Source organism: Rhinolophus ferrumequinum, chromosome 2 (genome assembly GCF_004115265.2).
Source record: "Rhinolophus ferrumequinum isolate MPI-CBG mRhiFer1 chromosome 2, mRhiFer1_v1.p, whole genome shotgun sequence".
NCBI classification, from domain to species: Eukaryota; Metazoa; Chordata; class Mammalia; order Chiroptera; family Rhinolophidae; genus Rhinolophus; species Rhinolophus ferrumequinum.
Window position 1 is genome coordinate 81023718 of NC_046285.1, and position 25685 is coordinate 81049402.

The 25685-nt window shown below is 35.2% G+C and overlaps 1 protein-coding gene across 3 annotated transcripts in view; it reads right to left on the reverse strand.

Moving 5' to 3' along the window:
• RSRC1 (arginine and serine rich coiled-coil 1) overlaps nt 1-25685 on the reverse strand; it is a 378160-nt gene that overhangs the window by 135059 nt on the left and 217416 nt on the right. For all 3 annotated transcript variants that reach the window (XM_033090506.1, XM_033090486.1, XM_033090496.1), the window contains exon 6: nt 22278-22329. In XM_033090506.1, the coding sequence (XP_032946397.1) occupies nt 22278-22329 (52 nt within the window). The remainder of the gene's footprint in view (nt 1-22277; nt 22330-25685) is intronic.

Genomic DNA, 25685 nt, shown 5'->3' on the forward strand with positions numbered 1-25685 from the left:
AGGAGGGTGACACATCCTTTGGAAGACAGGAACTTCCTTTGGAACAGACTCAGCCCAATGTGTCTCTTCCATTAGACGGTTCTAATTTGTATCATTTCCCTGTAATAAATGTGAACATTAGAACAATAATTTTCAGAGACATCTCTGAGTCTTTCTTATGCAGTGTCATCAAATCGGATGGTGCTTTGGGGAAAGTACTGTACTTCTAACTGGGGTCAGAAGTCTTAGCAGTATGGGGGACTGTGCCCTTAATCTCACAGTTGGGCTAACTCCAGGTAGTTTTCTAAGCTTAAATACAATGAAACATAGATGAAAAAAATATGGTCAAGTAAAAGATTAACAACAGAAGACTAAATAAAAAGTTAAAAATTTTGTATGTTAAAATTAGCAAATAAGATAAAAAACAAACAACATCTTAGGAACAACACATAAAACCAAGATAACAGATACAAATATTGATAAGATATTATAAGAGAAAAGTCAGTAAGACAAACATTAAGCGCCTACAAGAGTTAACAATGAAAAGATAACCTTACAAAATAACTATTGGGAAAACACAATGACTAGTTAAATGACATAATACAGTTTACATATTAGTCATATCAACATGTGTCAACAGGCTTAACTCATCTGTTAAACAGATTTTCAAATTTGTTTTCAAAGGTAAGACTTAACTATATGCTGAACACAAGAGACACATATAAAACAAAATAATTCAGAAAGTCTAAAATTAAATAGATGGGAAAAAACATACAAGACAAATGGGAATAATATAGCAGGATTTGGGATCCTAAAATCAAAGTGGATTTCAAGCCAAAAAGTATGCAATGTGACATAAAAGGGTATTTTTTTAATGCTAAAAAACCCCCAAAACTCAAAGAAGATACTATAGTTAATAATATCTATTCATCAAATACCATAGGAATACTTCTATAAAGTAGAAACTACAAAATATGCAACACAGTATAAATAGAAACAAGCTAATGATAAGAATATTAATACATTCTCAGTATAAGACTGGTAAATTAGACAAAAAGTAAAGGGAAGGACACAGATTTGCTAAAAAGAAACATAACCAATAAGTTGAATCTCTATAAACATGTACAGTGAACTTTATTTTATTGTTTAAAGATTTTTATTAAAATATAGCTACCATACAACATTATATTAGTTTCAGGAGTACACAACAGTTGTTTAACATTTACAAATCTAAAGAAGTGATTGCCATGATAAGTCCAGCAAACATCTCACATCGTATTATGCTTTCACAATATTATTTACTATATTCCCCGTGCTGTACATTACATCCCCATGATCTGTTTTATAGCTGGAAATTTGGACCTCTTGTTTTTCTTCGCTTCCCCCTACCATTTAAAATTTTTCAATTACTACTGACATTCAATATTATTTTATATTAATTTCAGATTAATAGCATAGTGGTTAGACATTTATGAGGTGTGATCAATAAATACAGTGAATGCTGCTGCCGAGTGCCATCCAAGGGAAAAGCAGGGATCTTCAATATGGGAAGTGGCACGTTGAACCTTAGAAACAGTGTGTGACAAGTTTCAACTTGTTTGGTGCAGTCAGTTGGGTGTGAGCTACGGTTGAGAGAAGGTGTGCTTTAAAGTGTGCCGTAAATCATGGATCACAAACAATGCATTAACATGAAATGGGCAAATGGTTTCATCCTCCATCATGACAACGCTCTGTGTCATACATCACTTCTGGTATGGCAATTTCTACCAAATAAAAACATTATGGTGTGTCCTCATCTCCCTTATTCACCAGATCTGGCATTGTGTGACTTCTGGCTCTTCCATAAAGTCAAAACGGCCATGAAAGGTAAATATTTTGAATCAATGCAGGACATCAAGGCAGCCACGACAGCAGAACTAAAGACGTGGACGAAAGCGGTCTTCCAGAACTGCTTCAGAAAGTGGAAGACCAAAGGGACAAGTGCACTCAAAGCAAGGGGGAGTATTTTGAGGGGAATTAATGGCAATGTGTCTTTTACTGTAATACATTTTTAAAATTTAAACATTCACGATATTTCTTGATCACACCTCGTATATAATTTAAGAAGAAAACCCCTGGCACTATGCATAGCTATTACCATACCGTGTTTCCCCGAAAATAAGACCTAGCTAGACCAATAGCTCTAACGCGTCTTTTGGAGCAAAAATTAATATAAGACCCAGTATTATATTATATTATACACAGTATTTATTATATTATATATTATAGTAAAATAAGACTGGGTCTTATATTAATTTTTGCTCCAAAAGATGCAGTTCATCTTGTTTGAGATTCTGCATCTCCTGGGCTTGCATGTCTATTTCCTTCACAAGGTTAAGAAAGTTTTCTGTCATTATTTCTTCATATAGGTTTCCAATTCCTTGCGCTCTCTCTTCTCCTTCTGGTACTCCTAAAATGCGAATGTTGGTATGCTTGATGTCCCATCAGTCCCTTCAACTATCCTCATTTTTTTGGATTATTTTTTCTTATTGTTGATCTGATTGGGTGCTTTCTGTTATCTTCCAAATTGCTAATTCAATCCTCTGCTTCATCTAAGTTATTGATTCCCTCTAATGTATTCTTCATTTCAGTTATTGTATTCTTAATTGCTGACTTTTTGTTTTTGTTTTATATTCCATTTTTATGCATCCTACCTCTTTGTTGAAGTCTCCCTGAGATCATTGAGCATCCTTATAACCAGTGTTTTGAACTCTGTATCTGGTAGGCTGCCTGTCTCCATTTTGTTTAGTTCTTTTTCTCAGCTTTTATTTGAGAGATGTGTCTTTGTCTCCCCATTTTGGCTGCCTCCCTGTGTTTGTTTCTATGTATTAGGTAAGGCTGCTATGCCTCCTGATCTTAGTAGAATGGCCTTATGTAGTAGGTGTCCTGTGGGCCCAGTAACGCAGTCTCCCTGGTCACCAGACCTGGATACTCCAGGTGTTTCCCTTGTGTGGGTTATGTGTGCCCTCCTGTTGTTATTGAGCCTTGGTTGCTTTCTGTATGTCAATGGGAGGGATTCACTCTGGGCTACTTTGTTGTGAGGACTGGCTGTGACTACAGTAGAGTAGCTGCTGGGCAGCAGCTGATCCTACAGAGCAGGATTTGCTTTAGCAGGGCTCTGGTGCCTGCCCAGCCTGCCCTTTGAGTGTGTGTTCTTGGAGGCAACCAAGTGATGCTCTGGCTAAGTCCAAAGCTGGCCTCTGGGCATGCCAGTTCCCAGGGCTTCCTTGGAGAAACCCTGCCATAAGCCAAGTTCAGCCATAGCCTATGCCCTGCCCAGGGCCACCTGGCATAAGCCACAAAGCAATACACAGATAGCCACCACCCTTGCTGAGTTTGGAGGTGCTTCGAGAAGCCTAGCCGTGAATCAAGACCGGCTGTGGCTAATGCTGGGCTTAGGGCTGCTCAGCAAGAGCTACGGGACATGCTGAAATCAGATGGTGCTTGTTTGGGTTTTGTGAACGTTTGAGAGATTTTAAGAAAGTCTGCAGTATGCGCCAAGACAGGTTGTGCCTAAAAGTTGGGTGGGGTGGGGGTCTCTGGGAATGACCTGGGGCAGGGTCAATGAGTGGTGTTAGTGAGGCTGATGGAGACTCATACGGTAGCCACCTCTGTCTGCGTGCCAGGAAGGCGGAAGGCTCAACAATGAAACAATGGCTTCCACCAGCTCCTGTCTGGGAGAAAACTGCCCCTCCCTGAAGCCAGATAACTCAGTTCCTTCCTGTATATCCCAGGTCCCTTTGGAGCTGCTGACCCAGTTCTGGTGCTCAGATTGAGTGAGTCCGTCAGCAAGTAAGTACATGTGCAGGCCCTTTAAGTGGAGTGCCTGGGACTGCAGCCACCCCGTCTCATTCAGCCGCAATCTCCATGGTTTTCACAGCCAGAAGTTATGTGGACTTCTATTCTCAGCACTGGAACCCTGGGCTGGGGAGCCTGGTATGGGGCTGGGACCCCATGCTCCTTTGAGGGGACCCCCTCAGCTGAGATTCTCCCTGATTTTTAATGGTCACACAAAAGGTGTGAGACCAGCCCATTCAGGGCCTCCAACCCCCCTATCAGTCTTAAGGTGGTTTCTTTTGTGTGCCCTTAATTGTAGGGCTTCTTTTGTGCTAGACTTCAGGCAACTTTCAATGCCGGTTGTTCTGCAGTTTAGTTGTAATTCTGACGTGGTCGTGAGAAGATGCAGACACAGTATTTACCTACTCCACCACCTTGACCAGAAATCCCCAAACTTTATGTTTTGCAAATATGAAGTATACTTTTTTCTCAAGCGTACATGGAGTATTCACAATGATGAAACATCAGTAAATTTCATAAAGCAAAAATACGTAGCAATCCCAGTCCTGCGCATTTACTCACGTGGAACAGAAATTTATGTTCATACAAAATCTATTTGAGAATGTTGTAATGGTTTAATTAATAATCATCCAACACTGGAAATAACCTAAATATCTTTCAATTAATCCACACAAGGGGATACTACTCAGGAATAAACAAGGAATAAAGTACTGACATATACAACAACATGGATAAATCTCAAAAGCATTATGCTAGGTAATAGTAGTCAGACTCAAAAAGCTGCATATTATATAATTCCATTTACATGATATGTTGAAAAAGTCAAAACCGTCGGGACAAAAGTAGACCAATGGTTGCCAGAAGCAAGGAATGGTAGGAGAGGTTCACGGCAAATGGGAATGGGGAAATCTTGAGGTCTAATAAAACTGCTCTACATCTTGATTCTGGGTGTTGTTACTTACACAACCACTTGCATTTGTCAAAAATCAAAGAACACTAACTAAAAAGTGTATTTTACTGTATATAAATCATTAATTAAAAATTGTTTACAAAATAAACAGGTAAGGCATAGACAAGGAGAAAATATTTATAAAATACATATCTGACTTGTATTCAGAAAATATAAATAACTCTACTAGTCAATAATATAAACAAGTCTTTTAAAAAATGGACAACAGACATGAGCAGATACTTCACAAAAGTATACAGATGACAAATGATTGCGTGAAAAGATGCTCAACCTCGTCAGTTTTCAAAGGAATGTACATTAGAGTCTAATGAAATACAACATATTTAACAGAATAGCTGAAATTAAACAGAAGAATACTGACCACATCGAGTGATGTCAAGGATGTAGAACAAATAGGACTTTCATACATTGTTTGTGAAAACGCAAAATGGTACAGCCACTTTGGAGAAGAGTTTGGCAGTTTCTGATAGTTAAAATAACGCTTCCCTTTATAACAAAGCAATCCAATTCCTAAATATTTATTTAAGAGAAATGAACACAGATGTTCACAAAACTTGTACTCAGATGTTCATGTAAGTTTTAATTATAAAAGCCATAAACTGGAAACAACCCACCTGTCCACCAATTGCTGAATGAATAAACAAACTGCTGCAGCCATACGATGGAATACTACTCAGCAATAAAAAGAAGCAATGCTCACAACAATGTGGACAAATTTGAAAAGCATTATGCCAAGTGAAAGACTACAGACAAAAGTCTACATACTCTGTGATTGTATTTACATAGCATACTGAAAATAGTAAAACTATAGTGACATACAGCTGATTAGTGGTTGCTAAGGTCTGAGATGGAGAGAGAGAATTAACTTCAAAGGAGTACAAATGACCTTTCTGGAGTAATATAAATGTTCTTCATCAAAATTTTAGTACAAGTGATGTCAGAAACATGGCGGCATGAGGGGGTTCTCCTTCTCTCTCTCCTTGAAGTTACAACAAGTTGAATAGCTATAATTCAACAAAGGATTCCCTACACAACACAGAAACATGTCTGAGAAATCCATGCATCCAAACATTTGAAGATGGGCGAATCGGGGCGACCAAGAGAGGAGGGGGGACAACTGGCACTGCAGTTGCACTCTCTGTCGCCCCAGCAATTCTACCTAAGGGATCAGCAATAATATGGCTGAACCCAGAGATCGGGGCAGAGACCTTGGGGTAAAGACTGAATACAGAAATGTGACTACTGCAATCTAACAGCCCTCATTTCTAAACAGAAAACAAAGCCACAGAGCCTGGCCACCTTACCCCAACCTGCCAGAGCTTGCCTTCCCCAAATCCTCCCAGTATTAGCAGTAGGTTTCAGAAAAAAATGGGACCAGTGTCAGATTAAAGAGTAGAATATCTACAGCTCTAAGAACTGGAGAGAATTCCTGGGCAGCACAGTGCAACTAATTCCAGTGACAAGACAGGAGCTATAGGGGAGAGGCAGCTGTGGTCTGGCAGTCACCATTACTCAGAAGAAAACAAAGCCACAAACACATCAGCTGCCTCTCCCAGGCCACCCCTCCCTCCACCTTTCATGGCTGATTGTAGACGGGGTACCCAGGTCTGCTGAGACACACAGATCTGCATTTGACTGCAGGGGCAGCACTGGGATTTCAGAGGCTCAGAACCCCATCGCCAACCACATCCTGCCATCGGGGTGGTACCCTAAGACTGAGGCAACCTGGTCACAGAGCAGAAGTCCACCTCCCCAGGAAATCTCCAACTGCACGAGAAGCTAGAACAGTGCAAGAGAAAATAAAACACTCTAGAACAAGCGAGAGAATAAAACGCTCCAGCACCACCTACTGGAAAGCAAAAGAAAGACCTTTTCATATCAACCTGCAGCAGAATCCACTCCCATAGATGCCAAGGAAGAGAAATGATCCATTAATTGTAATGAATAACCAGGTTAACAAGGCAGCTCAGAAAGAAAATGAAAAATCTCCAGAAAATAAACTCAAAGACATGGAAATATGTGACTTAAATGACAGAGAATTCAAGAGTGCAGTTCTGAAAAAACTCAATGGGATGCAAGAAAACTGATACGCCACTTAATGAATTCAAAGATAAAATCAATGACCAAAATGAATATTTAACTAAACAGATTGAAATTTTATAAAAGAGCCAAATAGAAATTCTGGAACTGAAGAACTCAATAAAAGAGATGAAGAATGAAATAGCCAGCTTAGGAAATAGAGCTGACCAGATGAGGGAAAGAATCATTGATATCGAAGATAAAAATCTGTAAATGACACAGATGGAAGAAGAGAGAGACTTGAAATTTAAAAGAAATGAAAGAACTGTACAAGAACTATCTGACTCCATCAGATAGAACAATATAAGAATAATGGGTAAACCAGAAGAAGAAAAGAGGGAAAAAGGCACAGAGAGTCTATTCAAACAAATAGTTGACAAGAACTTCCCAAACCTATGGAAAGAAACGTATCCTTGAATCCAAGAAGCAAACATAACACCTAATTACTGCAATCCCAACAGATCTTCACCAAGGCACATTATACTGAAGCTGTCAAAAATTAATGGCAAAGAAGGTGGCCAGGGGAAAAAAGACGGTAACCTACAAAGGAAAACCCATTAGATTATCATCAGACTTTTCAGCAGAAACTCTATAAGCCAGGAGGTAGTGGAATAGAATATTCAAACTACTGAAAGAAAGAAATTACCAGCAAAGAATAGCATACTCTGCAAAGTTATTCTTTAGATATAAGGAAGAATAAAGAAATTTCCAGATGTACAGAGGCTGAGGGAATTTTCCACCAAAAGATCTGTATTACAACAATTACTGAAGGAGGCTATTCCATCTGAAACAAACAAACAAACAAAGGATACAAAACTATGAGTAAGATTACTAACAGACAGAAGCAGGAAATGGCAACCCGTACACAGATTAGGGCCCTTAACACTTACACATTAACATAAAGAATAAAGAAGATAAAACATTAAAAAAGAAAAAGAGAAGATGATTTGCTACTGCAACTCAGAAATCTACTCACAGCATAAATAGGGATAACTTGTGACAACAAAAACATAAAAGGGAGGGAATAAAGGTCTGAATTTGCAAAGGGCAATGGAGATGAGAGGCATGCTGAAGAAAAAGGACTACTGTATATATAAAACTTTCTTTTACATTAAATTAATGGTAATCATTCAAAAAAAAAAAAATCCAGAACTGAGACATGTAACAAAAAAGAAAAGAACAGAGAGAAAAAAAATCACAGAATACCACCAAACTAAATTAACAGTCAGAAACACAAAGGCAAAGAAACAGTAGAGAAACCAAGCTACCAGAAAACAAAAGATTAAATGGCTAAAAAATCCTCATATATCAATAATCACTCTAAATGTAAATGGACTGAATTCACCAAGAAAAGTCAGAATAGCAGACTGGATGAAAAAACAAAACCCAACCATATATTGCCTAGAAGAGATACATCTCATCTACAAGGACAAATACAGACTCAAAGTAAAGGGAGGAAAACGATACTCTAAGCAAATGGCATGCAGAGAAGAGTGGGTGTAACCATACTTGTATCTAACTAACAGATTTCAGGATAAAAAAGGTAACAACAAAGACTGACAATTTCACAATGATAAAGGGGACAATGCAAGAAGCCATAACACTTATCAATATATATGCTCCCAATCAGAGAGCACCAAAATACACAAAACAACTACTAAGAGAACTAAAGGGAAAAACTGGGGGAAAAAACCCCAAAACAAACAACCCCCACTATTGTAGTAGGGGACCTAAATGCACCATTGACAACTATGGATAGATCATCTAAACAGAAAATCAATAAGGAAATGTCAGCCCTAAATGACACATTAGAACAAATGGACATAATTGACATTTACAGAGCATACTAGAACATCAGTCTATATATTCTTTTGTAGTGCACCTGGAACATTCTCAAGATCAGACCATATGTTGGGACACAAAACTACCTCCGCAAATTTAAGAAGACTGAAATCATACCAAGCATATTCTCCAACTACAGCTTTGAAATTGGATATCAACTGCAATAAGGAAACAGGAAAAACAACAAATATGTGGAGATTAAACAACATGCTACTAAAGAACGACTGGGTCAAAGAAGAAGTAAGAGGAGAGGTCAAAAGATATACAGAAACAAATAGGAATAAAAATACATCGTATCAAAATTATCCGGAAGCGACAAAAGCAGTATTAAGAGGGAAATTTACATCATTACAGGTCTATCTCAAGAAACAAGAAAAATCCCAAATAAACAACTTAACATTACATCTAGGAAAAGAAGAATTAATGAAACCAAAGTCATCAGAAGGAAAAACATAATAAAAAGTTAACCAGAATTGAATGAAAAAGAGAAAATGACAATAGAAAAAAGTGAATGCAACAAAGAGCTGGTTCTTTGAAAAGATTTAAAAAAATTGACAAACTCTAGGCTAGACTCACTAGGGAAAAAAGAGAGAAGACACAAGTAAACAAAATCAAAAATAAAAGAGAAGTTACCACAGTCACCACAGAAATACAAAGGATCATACAAGAACGCTACAAAGGATACATGCTACCAAATTCAATAATGTAGAAGAGATAAACGAGTTCTTAGAAATATATAGCCTTCTTAGACGGAATCACAAAGAACTGAAAAATCTTAAAGACCAATCAACAGTAAGGAAATTGAAGCAATAATGCAAAACCTCCCCAAAAGCAAAAGTTCAGGTCCAGATGGCTTTACTAGTGAATTCTACCAAACATTCAAAGATGATTTAATACCTGTTTTCCTCAAACTCTTCCAAAAAAATTAAAGAAGAGGCTATACTTCCTAACTCATTTTATGAAACCAACGTTTCCCTGGTACCAAAACCTGGTAAGGATAACACACAAAAAAAGAAAACTATAGACCAGTATCTATGATGAATACAGACATAAAAATTCTAAAGAAAATATTAGCAAATTGAATACAACAATATATTAAAAAGATTATACATCACGATCAAGTACAGTTCATTCCAGGGGCATAAAAATGGTTCACCATACTCAAATCAATCAATGTGATACACCACATAAAGAAAATAAAGGATAAAAGTCATGTGATTTTTATCAATAGTTGCAGAAAAAGCATTTCATAAGATACAACATGCATTTACGATTAAAACACTTAATAAAATGGTTATAGAAGGAACGTACCACAATATAATAAAGCCAGTTATGACAAACCCTGAGCTAATACCATACTTAATGGTGAAAAACTGAAGTTTTTCCTCTAAAATCAGGAATGAGACAGAGACATCACCACTGTTATTCAACATAGTATTAGAAGTCCTACCCAGAGCAATCAGGCAAGAAAAAGAAATAAGAGGCATCCAAATTGGGGATAAAGAAGATAAACTGTCACTTTTTGCAGATGACATAATTCTTTATATAGAAAACCCTAAAAATTCTACCAAAAATTATTAGAAACAATAAACAAATACAGTACAACTGCAGGATACAAAATCAATGTACAAAATCCATTGTATTCCTATATACTAAAAACAAAATTTCAGAAAAATAAATGAAAAAAATATTCCTTTTGTAATTACAACAAAAAGAATAAAATACCTAGGAATAAATTTAACAAAGGATGTGGAGGACCTATACATTGAAAACTATAAGACATTATTAAAAGAAATTGAAGAAGATACAAGGAAATGGAAAGACATTCCGTGTTCATGGATTGGAAGAATCAACAGTTAAAATGGCCATAGTACCCAAAGCAATATACAGATTTAATGCAATTCTTATCAAAATCCCAATGGCATTTTTTCAAGAAATAGAAGAAAAAAAATCATCAGATTTTTTGACCCCCCAAGGGCCAAAGTGATCCTAAGAAAAAAGAACAAGGCTGGAGGTATCATACTCTGACTTCAATCTATACTACAAAGTGACAATAATCAAAATAGCATGGTATTGGCAGAAAAACAGATGCACAGAACAGAAAAATGCAACAGAATTGAGAACCCGGAAATACACCCACATATATAGGGGCAGATAATTTCTTACGAAGGAGCAAAAAACATACAATGGAGAAAAGAAAGGCTCTCCGATAAATGGTGCTGGGAAAATTGAAAAGCCACGTGCAAAAAGAATGAAACTAGATGGCTGTCTGACATCATATACCAAAATTAACTCAAATGGATCAAAAACCTAAATATAAAATCCAAAACAATAAACTGCATAGAAGAAAGCATAGGTACTAAACTTAGGGATTTTTGGGTTCACAGAGGATTTTATGAATCTGACCTCAAAGGCAAGGGAAGTAAAAGCAAAATTAAAAGAATGGAATTATATCAAACTAAAAGCTTCTGCATAGCAAAAGAAACCATCAACAAAAAAAGAGGCAGCCAACTGAATGGGATAAGATATTTGCAAACAACACCTCCAATAAAGGGCTAATATCTAAAATATATAAAGAACTTGTACCGCTCAACAACAAAAAAACCAAACAATCCCATTAAAAAATGGGCAGAGCACCTGAGCAGACACATCTCCCAAGAAGACAGACAAACGGCCAACAGACATATGAAAAAAATGCTAAACTTCACTAGCTATTAGGGAAACGCAAATGAAAACCACAATGAGACAACACCTCGTACTTGTTAGAATGGCTATAATCAACAAGACAAGTAATAACAAGTACTGGAGAGGTTGTGGAGAAAAAGGAACCCTCATACGCTGCTGGTGGTGATGTAAACTGGTACAGCCACTATGGGGAACAGTATGGAGGTTCCTCAAAAAATTAAAAATACAATTACCATATGACCCAGCAATCCCTCTTCTGGGTATCTACCAAAAATTTTTGAAAACATTTATCTGTAAAGATATATGTACCATTATGTTCACTGCAGCATTATACACGGTGGCCAAGACATAAAAACCACCAAAGTGTCCTTTGATAGATGACTGGATAAAGAAGACATGGTATATATATATACACAACGGAATATTACTCAGTCGTAAGAAATGATGAAATACTGCCATTTGCGATTAACACGGATGGATCTTCAGATTATCATGCTAAGTGAAATAAGTCAATAGAAAAAGTCAAGAACCATATGACTTCACTCATATTGCGGGATATAAAACCGAAAGCACAAACGAACAAAACAAACAAAAATACAGAAAACCAGTTTAGTGGTTACTGGAGGTAAGCGGGGAGAGTGGAGGTAGAAGAATGTAAAGGAGGTCCACTGTATGGTCACGGAAGGAGCCCCGACTCTGGGTGGTGAGCACACCGCGCAATATGTAGATGATGTGTTATAGCTTGTACACTTGAAACCTGTATAATTTTACTAACCAACGTCACCCCAGTATATTTAATAAGTAAATAAAAAATTGGTGGTAGTTAAATGAATGCATATACTTGTCAAAACTTATCAAATTTCATATTAATATTGGGGAATTTTATGTTTGAATTAAACCTCTTCTACACCTCTTTAAGTTCTCTTCATAACTACAAAGCAATCGGTAAATAAAACCAAGCCAAAAAATTTTTTTACTAACCTTAAATCCCACCTTGAGGGACAATAACTGCTATTAGCATTTTGATATAAAACACCTACAATATTTTTCCATGTAAATATTAACTTTTTGTTAAAACTAAAATAGGATCATTGTTCACTTCACACTGTTCAGGGGCCTCCTTTTTTTCAATTCCAAATAAATCACAAATATATTTCTATTTCAATAAATATACTGTGTACATTAAAAAAGAAAAACAGACTATGCTATGATTCTCCTAGTTGTAAGTGAATACCAAGAATCCCTACTCTATAATGTCTTTTGGTGCCATTAATTATTTCAACATTTACAAAACTTGTTTTTATTAACATATAACTCAATTTAATTCATAGGTGTAGGATTCTCTATGAAACGTATTTTCTAGTTTTGCTAAATAAAATTCAAGTAAGTCCTTTATAAAAAGAGAACAAAATCTTAACTTCTATAGGATGACAGGACAATTAAAAGTAACAGTAAATATTCAATAAACACATTAAAGAATTATTTTAGAAGATAGCAAGGATTATTTGTTGATTTGTTATCATCAACTCTGTAAATTTAAAGGAAGATGCTGTACTAACACACAAAAAGGGCCACTCTATTTTAAAAGTTTTTTTTTATATTATTATTATTATTATGAAAGAAAAAAGAAACCCCAGGGTCTAAAATGTAATGAGTGATCCTATTAGTTCCACCAGACTAAAATCATACAGTCTACGTATGTGGTCTTTTCAGCCACATCTGTCATGAACCATTTTTACATCACAAAATGCAAAATACTGAGCACTGATTTACTAGATGAGACCTGGGAAAGTATTCATCATTTGATTTCCTCCCAAAAGAAAAACTGGCTCGTAGGAAGATAGGTGACAGTCCTTTGCTGAGCATACTCAGAACTTACACATTTTAGAGTCAAATCTTAATATAATCCGAGAAACAAAGTGAAAACCATAATGAAGTAAAGGATTAAATAAATTGAAAAAAAAAACGAAATCTCGATCATGAGTTTCTTAAAATCCAAATAGTTTGCTTGGCTAGAAAACACGAACCAATTATTTAAAATATTTATCATATGTAAAAATGTATAAAAGTCCTTATCAGATAGTAGATGCTCAATAAATGACACTCTTAATGTGTAAGTACTTCACGAAACACATTTTATTAAGCATTTTATACACTGATCCGATATTCCTCCTTAAAAAGTTCTCAGTTACATTAAAATGTAATTTTTGCTCAATAAAATACGTAGTATAAAAGTTTTGAATGAGTTACTGCCTTGACTTATCTGAAATTTACATTAATCACTTTTTGGTAGATTTCTTCACATAGTATTAGTTTACTCTTACAAAAAACCAGACCTATAATTTACCCTATAGGAAAAGATTAGTTATCATTCCAAATTTTTAATGGCTTAAATTAAGAAATGTTAAAATGTGATTTATAGAAAAACCCTCATTACATAATTCTGATTTAGATCATTTACAATGATTCTAAAAGCACTGAAAAAGAAACTAAAACTTGATATATAAACAAATATCCAACTCTTACACACTTGTCAGTCTTTCAATAATGAAGTCTGGGGAAAAATAAATTCACAGACACCCAAGTGAATTGGCAACTGTAAGTGACAGAAGCCCTTCTAAATCCTCTGTTTACACTGGGGATTAGCGGAGTAGATTTTGAGTCGCAAACTGAACAGTCCATGGTCAAGGGAACCTGCTCCCTGTCAGCCCGTAGGGCATCAGGACAAAGCATGGTCCTGGTAGGAAGTGACCCATAAACATATTCGTACCCAGGATTTATACAAAGCCAGTCTGCCTCACAGAAACTCCATATGACCATTAACTGGCCTGCAAAGCCTGCCAGGAGGCCTAATTACAGGTCTACAGAGCCCAATAACAAAAGCTGAAGGGCTTTAGCCTAGGGATGATCTGCTTTATACTGACTTGAGAGAGTCCATATAGAGGACCCAAAAGAAAGAGGTTTAGCTTTAAAATTCTCCCCAGAGATCCAGCATTGTACTCGAGTCTAGAAAGCCCACATGTAACATACTTCAGCTAGGCTTAAGCATACCATCCTCTCAAAATTAACATTCAACTACTGTCTGCTTAACATCTGCTCAGACATGGCAAGTTGCTGTGATATTGTTAGACTCTAGCTGATAGCTTTCTTCTCACTAAATATCATTAGAGATAAATAAGTCATTTAAATATAAACATGTAACTGAGGCTAAAACAAATAAGATACTTTCAAAAAGCAATTTACTTAATGATTCTCTTTAGGGAAGCACTATTATATCTTTTTGGCTTAATACAAAGCCCAAATTCATGTTCAATATTGAAAACTGAAAGTTAAATTAACATTATCAATTTGATTTTGCATAAAAGCAATTACATTTTATGTAGCATTTCTGAAGTTTGCAGAAACTGTATCTGATGAAAAAAGGTTCTAACCAGTGCCCAAGTCAATTAAACTATTTAAGGTTTTATTCATTTGTTTCTTTTAAAAAGCACTATTCTTAATTCTTGATAACTACTCCTAACTGTATATATGTATATGCTGGTATGAGGAGATGTTTGGCTCATTATCTCTTCTTTCATTACGTCATAAAGCCGTTCTGGTGATGCCATTAAAAACTACTCCTACTCCCACTAGCTAACATTTATAGAACACACAGTTACACGTTAGGGGTTGTTCTAAACACTTTATTACATTAACTAATTTATGTCTCATACAAACTCTAAAGATACACATTACTATCATTCCCATTTGATACGTGAAAAAATTGATGTTCTGCAAGCTTTGCCAACTTTCCCGTGGTTACTTCAGTACATAATGGAGCTGAGCATGGCACGCAGGCCATCTGACTTAAGAACTTAAACACCACAGGCTACTACCTTTCAGAGTAACTGCTAACTTTTATTCAAGGCTTACTACGTACCAGGCACTATTCTAAGTGCTTTGCAAATGTCAACTCATTTAAACTTCATAACAACAATTCCATTAGCTATATACTAGTAATATCTCATTTCATAGATGAGGAAAGTAAAACAGAGTAATGGGGAAGTGCAATGCCCATGTTCACAAAGTTAGGAGTAAGTGAAGTTGGACATGAATCTGGACTACCGACATACAATCAAGTAGAAACCTACACGGGGAAAAAAGGAAATTTGAAAACTATGTATTTATATGAAATAGAAATTAATTTCTCAGTCACTTGCTCTGCTGTTTAGGTTTGTCCTACAGGAAAGCCTCTCTCACAATAAATCAGCCTATTGCTTGGAGCCACAAATCAGTGGTCAGAAACCTATAGAGGAAAACCTCTGTCGGCTTTAAATTAGGATACTAGAATGGCTTTCTATGCTCCCTGGAAACAGAACAACAGTATCATGGCAATTTCATTAATAATTCTCAGAATCACAAATATTTAAAGCTAGACTGCACTATAAAGAGTATTGAGACTTCCAAGATTACATGGCTATGACGAGAAAGGGTCAGGACTTGGCTTCTAGATGCTTAATAGGTAACTACAGGAATAAAATCTAAGCTTAACACGCTGCATAAGAGTTGGGACGGGGTAAGGCACCTGTGGCTAATTCCTAAGCACAGCTTCTTACCAGGATATCGTGTGCCAGTGTGTGTACCCCATCTGTATTTTAAAATACTTAACTAGCTTCTATCCGAGCAAGGCTCCCTGAAACGCATGTCCCTAGTTAGGCTGGAGACAAAAACACTGCTGATCATAAAATATTACCTTAGATTTTTCAAAGTTAGCAGAAACTTAACTATTATGAGCATTCTGATAGTTAAGGAAAAGAACATCTTTGACTGAAACTTTGTCCTATTATCAATTAGAAAACACTCATTTCAGAATCAAAGGCTCGCTTGAGGATAGAAATTCTTTTATTGTAAGGTAATTATAGCATTACACCTAACAAAACAAGGTATGTATTTGGTAATATTTTCTATCACCCTTCTTTCTGCCGAACCTACGGACAGAAATAGCTCAAGAGCTAGAAATCGTTGGATTTGAACCCTGGTTCTGCCACTTATGTGATCTTTTACAAGTCATTTATACTTTCAGGATATTTGTAAAACGGAGCTAATTAGCTCTCCATGTAGTGATGTGAGTCAAATGATAAAAGATTTGTGTTATGAAAGTGCTTTGAAAACTATAAAGCACAATACAAAGGATTGCAGACATTATTCAGAAAATGAAATATTACAGAGACTTTATCATAAAGGTGATTTACCAAACTTGCACGAAATTTTCTATTTTTTTCTTAAAACACTAAAGATATAATTTTAAAGATTGCATGTGTCAGTAATTTTATTAAAAGTAAAATATTAAGGAGATTTTAGAGAAAATTGTATCTTGAAACCACATTGTAAAAAGTGTCATCTTTTCATGCTAATGAAAAATAATTATGTTTTGGAAAAATCTCTCCTCTAAGTTCTTCTTCAAACCCATGAACATACTTGGCATAAGATGATACTGTGTTTTTGTGGAAACCCAAATAATGTTTGGAAAGATGCTAAAAAGTCAAACAACAGCGAGAGCAAAAGTGAGAGACAAGTCTTTAAGTAAATTTATTATTCCTTCTTCTTCCTCTGTGATAATCATGTTTCATTATCTTCTAAGGTAGTCATGCATTACCTTAAAACTTAAGACTAAAAAGTCAGATTATTGCCATATATAGATATATAGATAGATAGATAGACAGATAGATATAATCTTTTACATTTGAAGCCAGAAAAATTTTGTACATTTACTTTAAAATCCATCAAACACTGGTTAAAATGAGACCATGAGCATTTAAAGGTTTAATTTTCAGTTATCCAGATAATTTCAGTTTCTCCACAATGACTTATTCACCAAAGATTAATAGTTGGAATTTTACTTAGAATAGTCCCATTCGCTACAGGTGCTGTGAAAACTGCTGGAAAAGATTTCGAAGTTTTAGATATGGTTCCTGATCTTCAGAAGTTTGTTATTTCATTGGGAAAGTAAGTCCAGCACTCATGAAACAATTAATTATTTACATTAACAGTATGTGAGTAAATATCAGGATAAATGGTGTGCGCAAACAAGGACCAAAAGAACTCAAAGGAAAGGTCGCGTGCTGGAATGTTCAGGGAAATGATGTGAAAACTGCATTTGAGGTGCACTTTGCAAGTGTTTGAAGAGGGTAAGAGGAAGGAGGAAGACATTTCTAGAAAGGATAAAGTCATGAGCAAAGATTCCCAGGTAGAAAAGAACTTATGTAACTCAAAGAACAATGAGAAAAAGTACAGAAATGAATTCCGAGAAATAAAGATAGAAGACTCTACAGATCCACCATGCAGAACCTTGGAACCTGAAGCGTAGAAGGGAAAAACTGATTTTGTAAGCAATAGAAAGCCAATGAATAATTTTGAACAATGGTGCCTGAGAAAGAAGTATCTAGCAGTGGTATTCACAAAAAGCAATATGAAAATAAACATCTTCTGGTGGCCACCATTTGGCAGGTTCTGGGCTAGGCACTTCACATATTATAATATGATCTTCACAACAACCCTATAAGGTAGTTATTATCTTCCCCCTTACAGATGAGGAAATTATGGTACAGATAAATCCCAAATTTCAAGCTGGTAACTCCAATGTGTGACATGGTCTAGTTGAGACAATAGGGGACTGTACTTGCCTATTGCTGGTGGGAATGTAATATGTATGGTTCCGTCACTGCGGAAAGTTTGGTATATTCTCAAAAAGCTAAACATAGAATTACCAAGTGATCCACAATTACACCCCTAGGCATATACCTCCAAAGGGACTCAGATAAGTACAAGTATATGCATGTTCATAGCAACACTTCACAATAGCCAAAAGGTGGAAATGACCCAAATTTCCACCAATTTATAAATGGAAAAAGAAATGGTATATATACATCCAATGGAATATTATTCAGCCATAAAAAGGAATAAAGTGCTGGCACATGCTACAACATGGCTGTACCTCCAAAACATTATACAAAGTGAAAGAAGCCAAACACACAAGGTCACACATTGTATGATTCCATTTATATGAAATATCTTGAATAGATAAATTCACAGAGACAGAGGGCAAATTGGTCACCAGGAATTGGGGGTAAGGGGAGTAAAGAGGAAAATGCTTATTAGTAAGACGTTTCACTTTGGAATGACGAAATGTTTTGGAACTAGATAGAGATGGTAGTTATAAAAGCATTGTGAATGTATTTAATGCCACTTTAAATACATATCTAATTGTTCACTTTAAACAATTAAGATTAATTTTATATTACATGAATTTCACCTCAATAAATTACTTTTTAAAAATAGAGAACTATAGTAAACTAGAAAATATACACATCTGTCATATTCCATTAAAAAAATCCTGTTTTGGCTAAACAATAAACACCAAATCGATCAAGGTCACAGAATGAGTAGGAAGCAGACCTAGAACCCTTCCACTATTCACTATCATCTCTCTGGAGAGAGAACAGAATTAAAGCAGGAGACCAATAAGGAGGTAATGGATTAACCTTCGGGTGAAATGTCTGGCATCCAGTAAGGAGATGGCAGTGGGAAAGATAATAAAGGGATAAATATAAAAAAAAATTTCCAAGTAAGAGTCATTAATTCTAGGTGAATGATAGCCAAAAAAGAAGTCAAAGAAAAATTTCAAGGTTTTGAATCTTAAATAGGAAAATGATAAAAGTATTTTTAAAAAAGAAAGAAAGAAATCATGGCAAAAAGGCTTTGTATTTGGATTTACTCAGTATCATAGAGTAAATCATTAGCTGAGATTAAGACTTAGATTCAGTCTTACAAATTGATACAATTTTATAAACTTCTGTGTCTTATTGCCATTTGAAGATAAAAAATAAAGCAATCTTAGATGTTATAACCTTAACTTCACATTACCTTTGAATTAAAAGTTAAACAAGAGACATAAAATTTGGTTTCAATTTCAATTTAGCAGTGAACATGAAAAATGATTCCCTTTAAATCTGAAAATTTAGCATAGCAAAGTATAAAAATGGAACAGTTTAGTGCATATAAAATATAATCATAAATACAATAAAATCTGACTTCAAATTCATGTTAGGTACAATATGCATGACATCCTACAGTCACATTTTGCTTGATGTTCTTTTACTCTTTCAAAATCATACTACTACTAATAATGTTGTCAAATATTCTAAATATATTTTACTTCCAAACCAGTAACATTATTAACATTCACTAATAATTCAATTAACAATGCAATGGTTATATATAAAGCTTTCTTCTGGGACTGACAGAGTAAAAGACTAAGTCACAGGATGTCTACAAGTGAACTTTAGTGACCAGAGTATAGCAATTACAAGGCCAAAAAAAATCCTCTCAAGAATCCAGCATACAGTTTTACGTCATTCCTCCTACCCAATTTTCAGGCCCCAAAGTCGAGGGTGTTTTCCCTCGGAACTCAAGTAAACTCCACTGTGACAGAATGGGTACCTTTCTATCTTAAGACAAGGTTAGACTTTAACTGCAACGCTTACCAGTCTCAGCAAAAGTTCTTTTATTTTCTCCTCGTTTATTTTATTTGTTTATTTCTAATGATATAATGAATATTTTTAATTCATCACTGAAACAGAGATCTGGAACCCTGACAGTAAGTTCTATATTTACTTACGTGCTCCTCCCTAACCATCTGCTTCCCCTCTCTAGGACACAGGTTCTCGTTAAAAGCAATACTGGATATTCTTCGAAGGGGTATAATATGTTATATATTACGAAGCGATATATTCATGGAATTGGCATCAAAAAGCAAAATCTGGTAAAAATGGTTACTTAACCCATGGCAAAAGTAGCAGAGTTGTTTTGTAAAACAATTTAGCAAAATATATAAAATGCCACTCTAAAGATTAATACCCTCTAACCTTAAAAACTCATTTCTTTAGTAATCAATCCCAAGAAAATAACATAAAATAAGGAAAACACAATTTGTAACAGGATGGATATCAGTGTTATTGATAAGAGGGAAAAGCTGGAGACAACATATATATTCAATAAGAAGAAATTAATAAATAATGCTACATCTAGCTACGGTCTAGTCCAATATACATTTTTTACTTTGAAAATTGTCATACTATATTGAATGCTTCTCAAATACACAGACCTAGCTTTTCATGCTTAATAGAATTTACAATATTAAATTAAAAAAAAATGAGGGTGACAGCTAGGACCAATATATAAACAAGTTATACCCTATGAGGTTTGGACTGTCAGATTTGTTTTATAATATGCTCAAAATCACATTAAAGGAAAAAGAAATAAAGGAAAACTATAAAACTATGAAATAAAATTCTTCATAGTTGCATTAATGGAAACATTTTCTGGACTAAGCACGATCAATATTTTCCTTTAAAGCAAGAGTTTACCAATACTCAAATTATGAACTGGAAATATTTTTTCAAAGCAAAATGCCACTAAAGAATGGATGTATATTATGTAAATGATAGAGAATCATATAAATTAACTTTATCCTATAATATGAAACCATAGAGCAAGCAAAATTTTAATACATCATGTTTTTTATGTAACTAAAGATAAAATGAGTAAGTGACTTTTAAAGGAATATGGAGGGGTATAGAGACTCACAGTCAAAATATTTATCAATTTTTATCCCTCTTTGGTTACGTCTGTTAGTGATTTATAAAGCTAGTGTATCATTTATATTGGTGTTCTCAATCTTTAGACTGTGGACATTTGGGGTGGGAATACAAGGAACAAATGCAAGAAATCCTTAAATCATATGCACATATACGTATTTTCTCAAACAATGAATACAAATGAGGGTAAACAGGATCAAATATACAGTGATGAAAGGAGAAATGACTCTGGGTGGTGAACACATAATGTGATATATAGATGATGTATTACAGAATTGTACACTTGAAACCTATGTAACTTTACTAACTATTGTCACCCCAATAAACCTTAATTAAAAATAAACAATGAATACAAAAACACAGCTAGTGTCATTTGGTAGTCTGAAATTACTTTTGATGTTAAAATAGAATCCACATTTTACAACTGGAAATTATGAATTCTTTATGGATCTTTAAAAAGTAATATGGACTATTTTGGTGATATTATTCTAACCCTACCTCATGCTTAATCTTGACAACTTATTATTTGAATAAATTACATATAATTTTGAAGAGCACATTAAGATTCAGAGTGAAATATCAGTACTTAAAAAAGATAACATGGATCTTTATATTTTTAAAAAGGTAAAGTATTTAATGTCTACATGAATCTGTATTATATCTAAAGTCAAAGTCATAGCATTACTGTACCATTGACAAATAAAACATACAGTATTTAAGGTTACACGCTATCCAGAACAAACAGTCCAATGAACTACTAGACTGTAATTGGAGAATCATAAAATGACATTTACCTTGTTTCCTTTGGAACAATGAAAACCTCAACCTGAAAAGTATAGCTCATACAAAAATTAAATCAAAATATATCATAGTCTTAAATATAAAATGTAGACGTATAAAACTTTTAGAAGTAAATGTAGGAGAAAGTCTTCATGATGTGAGGTTAGGCAAAAAATAAACATACCACTAAAACTACAACCCATAAAAGACAAAAATCAACAATTGTACTTCATCAAAATTAAAACAAAATTGAAGCCAATTTTATAAATGAAAAGGTAAAGAATGATCTTTTAGTATCATACTGTAGCAATAATTATTTAAGGTAAAATATGGCCATTTATGTAATTTAGACCTCGTAAATTTGTGAGGACATATGATAATGGGTGTTTTTCTCTTTAACCCACCTGTAAGCATGCTAAGAATTATTTCAAGCTTTTTTATTTAAAAAAAGTGTAATTATCAACACTTACCAGCAGCTTCAAGAACCATCTGTAATCTGGCTTTGGCCTGTTCAGCCGGTGGCTAAAAATTAACCATATAAAAATATTTACAGTTCAGTTTTAATAGATGGAGCTTTAAATTAATGTATTGTTAAGCAAATATCAGAAAATTTAGAGAACTTTATCATAATCAGTATTCATATCCATCCACATCATCTTAACAAAATTCCATCATAGCAGCTCTATCAATCTACTCTCACCTTAATAATTTAATCGTATTTTTCATTAGTGTGACGCAACAATGAACTTCTTTCACTTTTTTTTACAGGAAAAGGTTTTGTTTACTACCCAACATTGTACCAATCGGCAGTAGTCTAAATAAAGGCAAATCAATAATGAGGCAATACCCACATACTTAACAACATATTCTCAAGATGTGTTATTTTTTTGTATATGGAAACATGCAAAGTGACCTATTAGAATTTAAATAGCAACTTGAAGTCCAATACTTCAGGGAAGTTATATCCTAAAGCCAAATATTTTCTGCTTTCCTAACTCTGTTAGAAAGAAGCAATTGTGATGAAGACAGGACACATGAGTTACCGTGCTTTCAATTCCCACTGACTGTCCTAATGTAGTTCTCTCAATAAGTCTTGATTCGATACAATTGATGATGTTGAAACTAAACTGGTGACTTTATTCTGAGATTTTTGGATAAGGTTTTGAAGGTATCCAAACTATAACATAGATTGTATCAAGACTATGATTTTTATTAAAGACCTGTTAAAAACTGTTTTTAATACTTAACACTCCACAATACATTAATAAAGATGTCAGCAAGTAACTAAACAACCTCATGTTTATATATGGTACCGTTATTTGAGAATTAACATTTTACAAAGTACATTAGAATATTTCGCTATATGTGAAAAAAAAGCTTAAATGGAAGGAATGAAATAATTCAATATAGAAAGACATGCTCAGAAAAGTTTAAGAATGTGAATGGTGCTTTTGAAAAAACTGTATGAAACAGGATGGAGAGTGGTAGATGAGATGGGAGGGAAGACACGGAGAGCCGTTTATATAACGGAGCCGGTGTTAACACACTGGCCCTAGAACTGAGGCTGGTTTTATCAATACGTTTTATTGGAACACAGCCATGCCCATTTGTTTATATACTCTCTATGGTTGCTTTTGCGCTCAACCCAACAGTAGCAGAGTCAATTATTTGTGGCAGGAAACTTATGGCCAGCAAAGCCTAAAATATTTACTATCTGGACCTTTAAGGAAAAGTTAGCTGACCTCTACCATAGAAGGTGCAGAGACTTAGAAGAATTTGAAACAGCGGGGTGACGAAATGAGATGTGCACTTTGATACATCATTCATTCAAGCAATACACTTGAGGATGAACTGAAAGGAATGTGACTGCAGGCAAGGAGCGCATCAGGGAGCAATTAAACAATTCCAGGCCAGAGACAAAGAGGGCCTGAGGTGCAGCTGCAGCAGCAGCAGCAGCAGCAGCAGCAGCAGCACCAGGGATGGACAGGAAGATCTAGATTTGAGAAATATTTAACTGGTAACATGTGGATATGAGAGGTGTAGGCAAAGAAAAACAGCACTTTATGTCATACATTTGTACAGAAAAATCTACGAGGTGTGATCAAACAATACAGTAAATGTTTAAAAAATTTATTACAGTAAAAGACACATTGCCATTAATCCCCCTCAAAATACACCTCCTCATTTCAAACACATTTATCCCATTATTCTTGACACTTTCTGAAGCAGTTCTGGAATTTCTCTTCCGTGAGTGTCTTTAGTTGCGCTGTTGTGGCTGCCTCAATGTCCTGAATCATTTTGACTTCCAGAAAGAGCCAGAAGTAGCACGGTGCCAGATCCGGTGAGTAAGGTGGATGAGGACACACCGTAGTGTTTTTATTTGACAGAAATTGCCTTATACCAGAAGCGATGTGTGACATGGAGCATTGTCATGATGGAGGATGATTTACGGCACACTGTAAAACACACCTTCTCTCAACCGTAGCTCACACCCAACTGACTGCACCGAACAAGTTGAAACTTGTCACATATTGCTACTGAGGTTCAACACACCACTTCCCCTGTTGAAGATCCCTGCCTTTCCGTCGGATGGCACTCGGCAACAGCATTCACCGTAACTTTTGATCACAATGAAAAGGTTCCCTGTCTCACATTGCTTCTGGTACAGCAATTTTTGTCAAATAAAAACATTATGGTGTGTCCTCTGGCTCCTCCCCAAAGTCAAAATGACCATGAAAGGTAAATATTTTGGATAGAATCAGGACATGGAGGCAGCCACTGCAGCGCCATGAAACACACTTACAGAAGAGGACTTCCAGAACTGCTTCAGAAAATGGCAAGATAAGTGTGTTCAAACTGAAGGGGAGTATTTTCAGGGGGATTAACTGCAGTGGGTCTTTTACGGTAATAATTTTTTTTTTTAAGGAGGGCGCAGCTCCCAGTGGCCCATGTGGGGATCGAACTGACAACAACGTTGGTGTTATCAGCACCACACTCTAACCAACTGAGCTAACCAGCCACCCTGTAATAAACGTTAATTTAAATATTCACTGTATTTTGTGATCACAGTTCATATGTAGGTGTGCTTTATAAAGTAGTGAAAATATGTGATATCAAATTAAAATACCACAGCAAAATATTAATAGAGGACTGTGACATCTACGGAATATAACTGCTCTAATGGTTATCAACTAAACTGCCTATAGGGACCAAACAGTTAATATAAACATTTATGACGATACAAGGCAAATGATATTTGACATCATATCAGAGTGGGGAACTGTGGAGCATGTGGCCCAGCCAAAGGAAGCAGCCAACACTCAGTGCCAACTCAGTTGTCAGGTAGAAATGGCAACACCAGGGCTACAAAATTTCTTGATTTTTCATGAGACTTTAAGTTACTATCAAGACCAATACTGTGTGGAACAAACAGTACTTCCAAGAGCCAGGTTCAATTCCAAGACAGATGGTTGGTGTACCTATGTCATCCACTTAACACACACAATAGAAATGGGATACTTTGTGCAATATAACAAAACTAGAATGGCAAGAAAGAAATGATATTCTAACTAGTAGGTCCCAAGCAAGCTAAGAGTTATGAACCATACTTTCAGATTGTCCTAATAAGCAGCGTCCTTTGATAAAAAAATGTTAGACACTTAACCGGTTAAGATATTTCATGGGAAAGTTTTATGAATTTCATAAGGAAAGATTATTTTTAACAATTAAGAAATATGCAAGTACCCACATCTAATAAAATATTAACAATATTGTTTACATCTCTTACTCCACAACAGTTCCCCCTCCTTCATTTGTAACCACTGTCTTGAAAATGTGGTGATTACCATTCCTAAGGGAAGATTCTGAATCTTTGATGA